The 13,144-nt window shown below is 41.4% G+C and overlaps 1 protein-coding gene across 2 annotated transcripts in view; it reads right to left on the reverse strand.

Moving 5' to 3' along the window:
- MAPKBP1 (mitogen-activated protein kinase binding protein 1) overlaps positions 1-13,144 on the reverse strand; it is a 167,006-nt gene that overhangs the window by 48,555 nt on the left and 105,307 nt on the right. For both annotated transcript variants that reach the window (XM_077264089.1, XM_077264100.1), the window contains 2 exons: positions 7,975-8,037; positions 512-569 (listed from right to left, as the gene is read on the reverse strand). In XM_077264089.1, coding sequence (XP_077120204.1) covers positions 512-569; positions 7,975-8,037 — 121 coding nt within the window. The remainder of the gene's footprint in view (positions 1-511; positions 570-7,974; positions 8,038-13,144) is intronic.

Raw genomic sequence — 13,144 nt, forward strand, 5'->3', positions numbered from 1 at the left:
TGATTACATACACAGGAAGCAGCAAATGAGTGGTGGGGCGGGGTTACATAATAGCTAGACTGCTGTGCATGTGACACCTAGTCCTGTGGTGATAATCTCCTGCTGATAAGACTAATTCTATTGAAACCACAACACAGTCTGATAAGTGACACATCAACGGCATCAGGCTCTCTTACCTTATATTATGCTGCTCTCAGAATAAATAGCAAACATTTCCTGACAGATTCCCTTTAAAGGGAATGGCATACTACAGCAAATTATAACCTATCCACCGGGCTCTGGGGTCCCATGAGGTTATAACTGCTGTAACCACCATTGATCTCCAGTGCACAGGGTGTGATAGTAAAATTCCTTAAGACGAAGAAAAATAAATAGGAACATAGCAACATCTAACCTCAACATTAGCTACCTAATCATGACCCCAGAAAAAACAAACAAACTAAAGAATACTATGTATTCTGTGATGGATTAAGTCCCATTAATACTTAAAACTAATAAAATAAATACTTGCCTCTCCAGTAACCAAGAACTTTCCATCTGGGGAAAATGCAAGAGCGGTGATAGTTTTTCTGAAAGAAGAAATGTCAGTAAAGATCAGTAAATTCCTCATCAATAAGTCATAGCCAAGGCCAACAATATGACACGACAAGTCTGTGCAGGGACGGTTCAGTCCTGGCATTTGAAAGCAAGTAGGCCCATGTTGTTCCTCCCCGCAGATGCTCAGTCTCAACTGCACCCTGAGGACGCTAACACTGGTAACAGCATGGCAGACAATCCGGCCCACGACTGGAGAAGCCCATCCGGCATTAGCCAGAATAGCAAGATGGCCAGTCCAGCCGGAGTAATGGTCAACAAACCAAAACAGAATACTGAATTATTAAACTGACAACATCCCAATTTTTTGCTTTATTTTGGAAGGAGTCACACCCAAAACCATTCTTCCCTCCTCATGCATGGTATTATTAGATAACCATGTCCACATGTGGCTGCCAGCTGAAAAATCTGCACCAAATCATGCAACATTTCTTTGAATATTCTACAGATTAGCCAAAGATACCGGTTTTACCTTACTTTGCAAAGGGGGCAATCTGCAATATAAATTGACAAGCTGTGCATTTGGAAAACCTGCAGAATTGGTTGATTAAGGTTGGTGGCTTTCCCCTCTCCACAGTGTATGAATGAGATTTACTAAAATCATATTACATAAAAAAGTCACTACTGCAATATGCTGCATGCAAATCCATGGCTGAAATTCCACAGTACATTTGCCAAGTGGAAACATAAGCCTAAAGTTTCAGCAAGAAGGTTTTTTTTTTTTTTTTTTTGGTTTTGGCAGCATAAGCAATTTTACACTTCCAAAAACAAGGTTTCCAATATAAAATGACGCATTTAAATGTACTATAAGTCTAAAAAGTACATGACCGCCCCCCCCCCCCTTTTTTTTTTTTAATTTCATGTGTTTAAGCCATAGTATAGGAGGTCGGTGGCTCCAAACCCTGCAAACTCCATAGACTAACATTGGCACTGGAGATTGCCTTGTTTAGAGCCACCGATCTCCTATATTATGACCCATTCCAGTGCCAATGTTAGTCTATGGAGATTGCAGGGTTTAGAGCCACTGACCTCCTATATTATGACCCATTCCATAGACAAACATTGGCAGTGGAATGGGTCATAGTATAGGAGGTCGGTGGCTCTAAACCCTGCAATCTCCATAGACAAACATTGGTAGTGGAATGGGTCATAATATAGGAGGTCGGCGGCTCTAAACAAGGCAATCTCCATAGACAAACATTGGTAGTGGAATGGGTCATAATATAGGAGGTCGGTGGCTCTAAACAAGGCTATTTTGCTAGAAGTCAGTTTGCAGAACAATAGATCTGTAAGGGCTAGAATGATCTATGATATAGTGTAAAGGCCTGTCTTTCTAGCAAAAGTCAGGTCAGGCATGATATTGGCATGATTAAATCTACTGTAAAAAGAGTGTGGGCGTTCTAAGTAGAGATGAGCAAATTTGCTCAGGTTCCCACTTATTTGGCAAGCTATAGCGCTTACCAAATAAGCTGCAGAGGGAACCCGGATACATGGAGCGCGCCGGCTGATCAGCTGATTGGCGCCGCAGCTGCACGCCTGTTTCATGACCGACACAGCCGGGACACATGCAGCTGCGGCACCGATCAGCTGATTATTGGGAGTGCTCCGTGTATCCGGGTTCCCTCTGCAGCTTATTCAGCAAGCGCTATAGCTTGCCGAATAAGCAGGACCCGAGCAAATTCACTCATCTCTAGTCCTAAGTCGCATACAGGAAACAAACTAGTAAACTAAATCAAACGGAGTAAGTGCAACAGACGGAGGGAATAAAAAAGTGGATTTTCCATGAATTTTCCACTGATTTAATTTTCCATGAATAATCGCAGAATCACAAATTTTCCCTGTACGAGGACAACCACATTTACGGTTTTTGTGATTGGTTTTAATAATCCACTCAAAGGCAGAAAGGTTTTTATGGTGCAATAATGTAGAGGGGAAGAAACTGTAGACATAATTAGAACAATAATTGAATTTTTGGGGAATAATATTTTAAAAAATTACAAACATTTAAACATTTTTTTTAATGAAAAAGTTGAAAAAAATAAAATATTGGAAATGACAAAAAAATTAAATAAAAATACTTACTTGCATCCCTGAGTTTTAAACTGTGCTCATCCCCATAGCGGACCGGTGGGGGAGCTGCCTACTATTTACATGCATCATGATGGTCTTGAAAATCAAAACAGACTAGCGCCAGCTGCAAATTTTTTTTACTTTATTTTTTTTTTTACCAAGCAGACCTGGAAAAATCACCCACGTGCACATAGCAGATTGACTTCAATTGGTCCGTGTGCGGTCTGTTACGCACGTGGATCCAATGTATGTTCCCTTATCATGAGACATGCTATACAGCACACAAAGGGAACCGTACAATTATTTTTTTTCTCACACATTCCTTAAGAACCGGTGAGAAAAAGCCAGTGCACAAAATCGGAGGAATTATTGTGAAAAGCTATATCATGTTATGACACGGTCAGACTTGCAAAGAATTTTAAGCCTTGCATTTTAGTTTGACAGAACTTTCTAATTCCTCTATATAAAAAAAAGATAAATAAAAATGAAAAACAGTGAGACGTTTTGTTGTAGCAAGTGACTTTTTTTTTTTTTTTTTTTTATTAAAACCGTGCAAACCGTGATCTAGAAGACTGTAAAGCGGGATAAAAAGAAATGTAAATTAGTTTCTGCTTCTGCCAATAAGCCCTTTAAATATTTTATCATAAAGAGGAGTCTTAAAAGCGAAGAGTAAAGAAGAATTAAGAGACAAAATCTTCACAGGGAAAATTTTATCTGGGCGCAAATCTGCTGATTAAGACATCATCCAACATGCATAAAGAGCGATCAAGTAGCACACAAAATAAACAGAATATTTTTTGGACACTTCATGCAGTTCCTTTTTCACACAATTATGAAAATCTTTGCAAAACCATGAGAAACTGCAAAATAAAATATAATATAAAATATGGCAGCGTGTTAATTAGCTCATGTGTTACTTCTAGATCAAGTGGGCAGAGCATCAGATGTCCTGATGTCGTCAATCAGCTGGAGGCTGGCATGGTGCCATATATGATACCACGTGACTGGCACCCTACAAGTATAATACTAATCAGCCGCCTCTTGTTCGGTGTGTTACACTCCACCCACGAAGCGTTACGGCTTCTGGACTCCGCTGACAACTAGTATTTGCACCTGTCTTCGTGGGAAAATTCAGACAGACGTTACGAGGCTGCATTTTCTGGTCTGTGTTTCCATTTCAATATCTGGCATGCCCGTGGGTTTCTTGACTCTCAAATTAATGGGATTACAGGCATATATGATCATATTAATTAAGCCTACAGTTAAGCTGGAAATTGCGTCCATGATACCACTGCAAAAGGGTCATGTGAGAAGTATGGCGTCTTATTTTATCACATATTAGAAGATCGGTACTATAAAAAAAAGTATATATTTTGATACTGTATATAAATATCCATCCTTGATAGAAATTAAGGTCATACACTTTAACCCCTTAATGACCATCAGTCTGTGTGACAATCCAGCAGATGTACACTATAGCTGACAAATTGCGGCATTGGCCAGGATTAGTGTTTGCACTGACCATGCCTGTTTAACCCCTTAGATGCTGCTGTCAATAGTGACTACATCATATAAATAGTTAAGTGTGGGGGCTCCCTCTTTATCTCCATCGGTACCCTGAGATCATGGTCGTGTGGTCCTGACGTTCACCATGGCAATTCACAGCCAAATAGCGGCCTTAGAGTCTGCCTGCTATAGTAACATGTTCAGATGTTAGGGACATTTAGGTGGTAAAAATATACATTTTCATTCCCATCATGCCTCTGCATTCATTCCTGAAAAGCACCTGAAGGGTTAATAAACTACCTGACAGCAGTTTTCAATATGTCGGGGTGCTGTTTTTAAAATGGTATCACTTTTGGAGGTTTCCCAATATATAGGACCCCAAAGCCAAACCCATAGGTCCCTAAAAAAGTAAAATGTTGTACATTTCTGTGAAAAAATGAAAAATGACTGCTACATTTTAAACCTCCTAAAATGCTAACAAAATAAAGTAACATTTTTCAAATGGTGCTGATCTAAAGCAGACATGAGGGAAATGTTAATGTTTTTCTATGGTATGACTAGATAAAAGTGATCATCATTCAAAGTTTGAAAATTGCTAATTTTTTAACATTTTTTCTAAAATTTCTGATATGCTTTATGTTTATTTACAAAACATATCAACCTAAACTTACCATTATAAATTATAATGTGCCATGAAAAAAAATCAATCTTAAAATCACTGGGATTTGTTGAAGCGTTCAGGGATTATTAACACAAATTGACACTGCTCAGATTTAAAAAATTTGGCCCGGGCACTAAGGGGTTAAAATCCTTCCTCTGATCTTGTTTAGATGTCCTTGTGTCACCTACAAGTGACACAAGGGTATGTGCACACGTCAGGATTTCTTGCAGAAATTTCCTGAAGAAAACCGGAAATTTTCTGCAAAAAATCTGCATTTTTTTTTTTTGCGGTTTTTTTTTTAGCATTTTGCAAGCGAAATTAGCTTGCAGAATGCTAAAGTTTTCCAAGCGATCTGTAGCATCGCTTGGAAAACTGACTGACAGGTTGGTCACACTTGTCAAACAGTGTTTGACAAGTGTGACCCAACTTTTCACTATAGATGAAGCCTATGCAGCATCTATAGTAAAAGATAGAATGTTTAAAAGTAATAAAAAAAAATGGTTATACTCACCTGCAGACAGCCGATCTCCTCAGCGGCGTCCGTTCCTATAGATGATGTGTGTGTGCAGGACCTTCGATGACGTCGGTGTCACGTGAGCGGTCACATGACCGGTCTCGCGACCAATCACAAGACCGCGACGTCATCGCAGGTCCTTCACCACACACCAGCTATAGGAACGGAAGCGGCAGCGTGCACCTGAGAGGCTGGAAGACTGCGGGGCCATCGAAGGTGAGTATATGACTTTTTTATTTTAATTCTTTTTTTTTTTTTTTTTTTTTTTTAACAATTATATGGTGCCCAGTCCGTGGAGGAGAGTCTCCTCTCCTCCACCCTGGGTACCAACCGCATATAATCTGCTTACTTCCCGCATGGTGTGCACAGCCCCGTGCGGGAAGTAAACAGATCAATGCATTTCTAGGTGTGCGGAACCCCGCAATTCCGCAAATTTAATGAACATGTTGCTTTTTTTTCCGCGATGCGATTTTTTCGCGGAAAAAAAAATTCAACATTTGCACAAAAAATGCGGAATACCCGAAAAAACGTGAAAAAAACGCGAAAATTACTGAAGGTGTGCACATGGCCTGAAGGAGAAAATAGGATTTCTCTAGGTCAATTATTGACTCTAGGAGCCATGAATAGAGTTAAGGTACCGTCACACTCAGCGACGCTGCAGCGATATAGACAACGAGCCGACCTAAACTAGATCGCTGCAGCGTCGCTGTTTAGGTCGCTGTAGAGACGTCAAACACAGCAACTCCAGAACAATGCAGGAGCGATCCAGTGATGTAACGGCGACTCACTTATCGTTCTCGCTGGTTGTTAGCTCCATGTCAAACAGCCGGAGTGTACCGACTGGCTAGAAGGAGACGCTGCGACGCCCCCTATGCTCGTTGCTGGCGTCGTTGCTTTTGCTGTCAAACATGACGATACAGGTCGACCTGGCGATGAAATAAAGTTCTGGACTTCTAGCTCCGACCAGCGATGGCACAGCGGGATCCAGATCGCTGCTGCGTGTCAAACACAACGAGATCGCTATCCAGGACGCTGCAACGTCACGGATTGTTGTTGTTCTCGTTGTAAAGTTGCTGAGTGTGACGGTACCTTTAGAAGACTAAAGGTACCGTCACATTAAGCGACGCTGCAGCGATAGCGACAACGATGCCGATCGCTGCAGCGTCGCTGTTTGGTCGCTGGAGAGCTGTCACACAGACCGCTCTCCAGCGACCAACGATGCCGAGGTCCCCGGGTAACCAGGGTAAACATCGGGTTGCTAAGCGCAGGGCCGCGCTTAGTAACCCGATGTTTACCCTGGTTACCAGCGTAAAAGTAAAAAAAACAAACAGTACATGCTCACCTGCGCGTCCCCCCAGCGTCTGCTTCCTGACACTGACTGAGCTCCGGCCCTAACAGCAGAGCGGTGACGTCACCGCTGTGCTTTCACTTTCACTTTAGGGCCGGATCTCAGTCAGAGCAGGAAGCAGACGGCAGGGGACGCGCAGGTGAGCATGTACTGTTTGTTTTTTTTACTTTTACGCTGGTAACCAGGGTAAACATCGGGTTACTAAGCGCGGCCCTGCGCTTAGTAACCCGATGTTTACCCTGGTTACCAGTGTAAAACATCGCTGGTATCGTTGCTTTTGGTGTCAAACACAACGATACACGGCGATCGGACGACCAAATAAAGTTCTGGACTTTATTCAGCGACCAGCGATATCACAGCAGGATCCTGATCGCTGCTGCGTGTCAAACTAAACGATATCGCTAGCGAGGACGCTGCAACGTCACGGATCGCTAGCGATATCGTTTAGTGTGACGGTACCTTAAGAGGGAGACAGAATGTAACAGCAAAGGCTGAGGCAAGGCTGACATAAGAAAAGATCACAATGGCTGGAAGCCAGGGTACAGGCAAGAAAACACAACAAGTTTGTGTAGTATTGGTTTTAACTGAGTAGTTCTTGAACTTGTCTTGGCCGCCTTTAAGAGGAGAGGAGCTTAAGAAAAATAGTAATAATGTAGAAACCAAGTATCATAAATATAAAATATCAAAATAGGTCATCTTAGTGGGACTAGCACCCAATATCCCCTTTATATAATCAATGTCTGTTCAATTAAAAAAATAAACGATAGATAATAGATAGATAATAGATAGATAAATAGATAGATAGATAATAGATAGATAATAGATAGATAAATAGATAGATAGATAATAGATAGATAATAGATAGATAAATAGATAGATAAATAGATAGATAAATAGATAGATAATAGATAGATAATAGATAGATAATAGATAGATAATAGATAGATAATAGATAGATAATAGATAGATAATAGATAGATAATAGATAGATAATAGATAGATAATAGATAGATAATAGATAGATAATAGATAGATAATAGATAGAATTATTGCCCAATTGTGGCAATGGTTCAGTACTGAAAACATCCATTAGTTAAAACTATGACTGAGGAGTCAATGAGAAGGAATATGAGGCGCTCAGGATTGTAGCATTATCATCTACCCTACGCATAGATGGTCAATGTACGCGTGTGTTAATCCCTAACAACTTTTCAGGACCTGAGAACCCAGCGACACGTCTCTGTAAGCGAGGACTAGTTACCGTGACCCGGCGTCACTCACCTGGAGCTGTTCAGGATATGATGCTGTTTGTTCTTTCTTGGATTTAACAACACTACAACACATCTAGAAAAAAAAAATACAATAAAACAATAAATAATGGGTGCAAACAACATATAAAACATATTATTCCAAGGCTGCTCATTACATACACTGATGTGCCCATTTATACCATAAAGGAAGAACAGGCACACAAAACACACGTCATAGCCGTAGAGTTTATATCGAGAGATAGGACTGTCCTTCCATCATAGCAGGTCTGGGTGATTACTTATGTCCAGACACTGACTTCTGGACAGGTTTCTTCTGAATAAATGGGAATCTGATCGCAGGCATAATTGGTGGTTTGATGCCCGAGTGGCCTCTGGTAGTATGATAAATTATTACTTCTATTCTATTCAGTTCAGGCTCTATACACAGCAATAAAGTCTTCCATAAGAAGTCCAAGCACACGATGTACACCCCTGATGGATTCCCATACACACTCATATTACAGACAGTACAATATATAGTTTTTAGCCTACAGCTTTACACTAATTCCACTTCTAGATTTCACAAAGATAAATGTTGAGAGAGACGCCACAGGCTTCCGTCAGGCTCTGATACTCACATTAGCCTCACACACCCCGCTATAAAGAGAATATTACTGAAATCATTACACAGCTCTGCCTCTTTCAGCAGCACACTGCCGGCCAATACAATAGGATAAAAATCAATTGTCTAAAACATTGGAGAAGCCGCCATGTTCCCAAACAATATTTCACTTGTTTGGACTATTTTCGTGTAGCTGCAATGTACGCAGGAATCAGCCAATCAGGAGTGTGGGCAGGGTTATACAAAGCTCAGCATTGTGAGAACTGCAAAATGTGCAGCAGAAGAAAACAGGAATTCTACACAACTGGAGCACGCAGCCCAGTAAGAGATACATCGTTGGAATCAGGGTCTCTGCCACTACATCATGCAGCCCTCAGATTAGATAGCAAAAACCTGCTGACATGCTTTTTAAAAAGGATCACAACAAGGTTTACAACCAAGTGTTGCTGAAACCTGCTGACTTAGAAATCCAGGCAATTCCCATAATACCTGCTGATCACAAGGACTCAGGAAGTCACACCTCATCTGGGCGTTGGGTCCACAAGCAGCTGTAAAGCCGTACCTCTGTGTAATGAGGACATAGCTGAACAGTGCTGTATACTCAGCAAATGTTTTCCATGTGTTCTACAAAATGCGTGTCTGCGAGTACAAGCCTATAAAATGTTTTCCGGTGCAAGAATAAAAATCTGTATCCAATACAATCAACACTGCCCTATAACCAAACCATGATTTATCTTCCCAGATATTTCCCGTGATGTTTCGGAATGATGAAGCGAGTCACGTGCAGACGTGTGTCATGGAGATTACAGGACATGTGTACGAGTCTGCCGTATTATACATTCGTGGGGAGTTTATCGTTCGCTCATCAAAAAGGCAGAACATCGGAAACTAATTAGGACCTCAAAGTAGGAAAAATATTGGTAAACAGACTAGGAAACTAACCAAAGGGGGCAGACGTCATCAATCATGATCATTAGGGTCCAAGTTTTTTGGGAAGTAGAATTTCCTTATATTCGGAATGGATTAAAGAAATGCACACACATTAATGATCTACTATCAGAGAGTAATTGTATAACAACCCCCTCACAGTATGGAGGAATGAATACCACCCCCCGTTAATTGGAAGAACAGAGGAGTTGGGGCACAACTTCCTTGATCTGTGACCAAGTTTTTAACACTGCAAACTTAAAAGTGCAAGAAAAGTGGATGAGGTTTCTCAAATATCGATCCACATGTAGAGTAAAAATCGGGCAAGCTGCAGATTTTCACATCCATAGCATATCAATTGTGTAAGGCTAAGTTCACACTAGCGTTGTGCGCCGCTGCGTCGACGACGCAACGCACAACGCACGCAAAAACGCGGCAAAACGCACGCAAAAACGCTGCGTTTTGCGACGCATGCGTCGGTTTTTGCCGAAAATCGGACGCAAGAAAAATGCAACTTGTTGCGTTTTCTTGGTCCGACGCTTGCGGCAAAAAAGACGCATGTGTGGCACAACGCAACAATAAAAAACGCATGCGTCCCCCATGTTAAGTATAGGGGGCGCATGACGCATGCGTCGCCGCTGCGTCGCCGACGCAAACCCGACGCACATTAGCTTAACGCTAATGTGAACGTAGCCTAAAATAGTCACCCAGATTTAAAACACTGTATGATAAAAAGAATCTAAAAAAGGGAAAGTCTGTAGAAAGAAAAAAAAAATCCTTCGGATTATTTTCAGCGTATCCACAGGTCCATCATATTCAACAGATAACCCATGTTTATTCTGAAAAAAACAAAACAAAAAAACCCTATGGAGGTAGATGACAATTGCCCCATAATAGGGGAAACATTCCTTTCCGACTTAACATATGGCAATCAGACTAGTTCCCTGAATTGACATCCCATATCATAATATTATATTGATCAAGAAATGCATTCAGGTCCTTCTTGAACTTTTCTGATGAATAAAGAAATACAAAATCATTTATTAGTACTGAATCCATAATCTCACTGCTCTTACAGTAAAGAATCACAGTCAGTTATGGATGATTAAAACGTCTTTTTGCTAGACAGAGTGGCCTGTGGCATCATTTGGGCTATTACCTTTGGTAAATGTTTAGATACAAATGAAGAGGAATTCCAGGCTGAAGCATATATACCACGTATCCTCTGGACAGGTGGTAGCGGTGTAACAGAAATGGAGCGGTGGTGACATTTTCGTATACCATTCAACAGATGAAAAGTCGTGCAAATCCACAGATGTACCCCCATGGATCTGGCATTTATCATCTATTCAGTGAATTGGGTATTACAACCCGAAAGTACTCAATTTAAAAATCACATTTTTCTGCTATTACAGTTTTATTCATGTGACATTTTTGATAATCATCCCACGCTGCTCAATGAGTCTATAAGGGGCCATCACAAGCCTCTTAACTGGGCCTTATAAAGTGCAGGACAACGCGTAAATGAGAAAGTCAAATCCCAGACCAGCGCGAAAGATGCAATTACAACAGCAGACAAGCAAAGCTGTGCCTGGGTGTTCACAAGAGGGGACTGTTCTGTAAACCTCCCAGAATCGCTGATGGAAGAGGGCCAGCTGGAGCTTGTGAGGACACAGAGTTCGACGAGGACAGAATGCAAAAAGGAGTGCGCAGAGAGCCCTGAAAGAGTTAAAAGCAGCACCATACAGATGGTTGGCGTGACGTACTGGAGCCGACACGCTGCCATCACCTCTGAGGCCAACAGATCTGACTCTTCCCAAACAAGCAAAGGATAATGCAGCAGACCCAACTCCGCACACGACCAGCAGAGACCCCAGAACATGACCTCTTCACAGGAGAACATAAGATGTTCAAAACCGGCCGATACATAGTGTTCAATGTTCGTAACCATTAACATCTACAGAAGGAACGTTGTGCTTTCTTTGCCCTTGTATAATTGTGGCTCTCCTTCCGCAGCCGCCCCAGGGCTGTGCGCCTATTTTACAGCATCCTATATTGCAAGAGACTAAATTACCCTTTTCCGCCGACCAACATCTGCCGGCGTGTTTTACTTGCGTGTCAAGGTGGAATGACACCATTAACTTTGCTATAAAATGTACCACGGGGAAAGAAACTAAAAAGATTTTTTATGGTACAGGTTTTAAAAAAAAAAAAAAAATCCACAAACCTGCCATGTTACATGGGTTCTGTTTTATGGTGTTCATTATACAGTAAAAAATTAATCTGATCAGGGAATGTGCACATTTCAGTTGGGTACCACTGGAAAAAGTGCAGAAGACGCGCCGCATATTATTAACATCGTGCACAGAAATGTCAAAAGGGAATCGCATGATCCGTCTTAGGTCACTCCTTCTTCGGAGTGGGAAACGGAGATGGTTAATAGAAGCAGTGACATGTTCATTGGCATTTGCCACAGAACACCAGGGTTGGAAAATTCACCACTGATGCCGTGCTCTTCACAGATGAAAGCAGGTTCACACTGAGCACATGTGACAGACGTGACAGAGTCTGGAGACGCCGTGGAGAGTGATCTGCTGGCTTCAACATCCTTCAGCATGTCCGGTTTGGCAGTGGGTCAGTAATGGCGTGCGGTGGCATTTCTTTGGAGGGCCGCACAGCCCTCCATGTGCTCGCCAGAGGTAGCCTGACAGCCATTAGGTACCAAGATGAGATCCGCAGACCCCTTGTGAGACCATATGCTGGTGCGGTTGGCCCTGAGTTCCTCCTAATGCAGGACAATGCCAGACCTCATGTGGCTGGAGTGTGTCAGCAGTTCCTGCAAGATGAAGGCATTGAAGCTATGCACTGGCCCGCCCGTTCCCCTGACCTGAATCTGATTGAACACATCTGGGACATCATGCCTCGCTTCATCCACCAACGTCACGTTGCACCACAGAGTGTAGGAGTTGGCGGATGCTTTAGTCCAGGTCTGGGAGGAGATCCCTCAGGAGACCATCCGCCGCCTCATCAGGAGCATGCCCAGGCACTGTAGGGAGGTCATACAGGCACATGGAGGCCACACACTACTGAGCATCATTTCCTTGTCTTGAGGCATTTCCACTGAAGTTGGATCAGCCTCTATCTTCATTTTCCACTTTGATTTTGAGCATCATTCCAACTCCAGACCGCCATGGGATTTTAGTTGTGATTTACGTTGATAATTTGTAGGTTTTATTGCTCTCAACACATTCCACAACACAATAAAAATTTCTAACTGGAATATTTCATTCAGTGATATCTAGGATGTGGGACTTTAGACAGAGAATATTATATATATATATATATATATATATATATATATATATATATATATATATATATATATATATATATATATATATATATATATATATATATACACATACATATATACATATACACATACACACGTACACATACACACATACACAGGTCCTTCTCAAAAAATAATTAGCATATAGTGTTAAATTTCATTATTTACCATAATGTAATGATTACAATTAAACTTTCATATATTATAGATTCATTATCCACCAACTGAAATTTGTCAGGTCTTTTATTGTTTTAATACTGATGATTTTGGCATACAACTCCTGATAACCCAAAAAACCTG

The sequence above is a fragment of the Ranitomeya variabilis genome, chromosome 1 (genome assembly GCF_051348905.1).
Source record: "Ranitomeya variabilis isolate aRanVar5 chromosome 1, aRanVar5.hap1, whole genome shotgun sequence".
NCBI lineage: Eukaryota > Metazoa > Chordata > Amphibia > Anura > Dendrobatidae > Ranitomeya > Ranitomeya variabilis.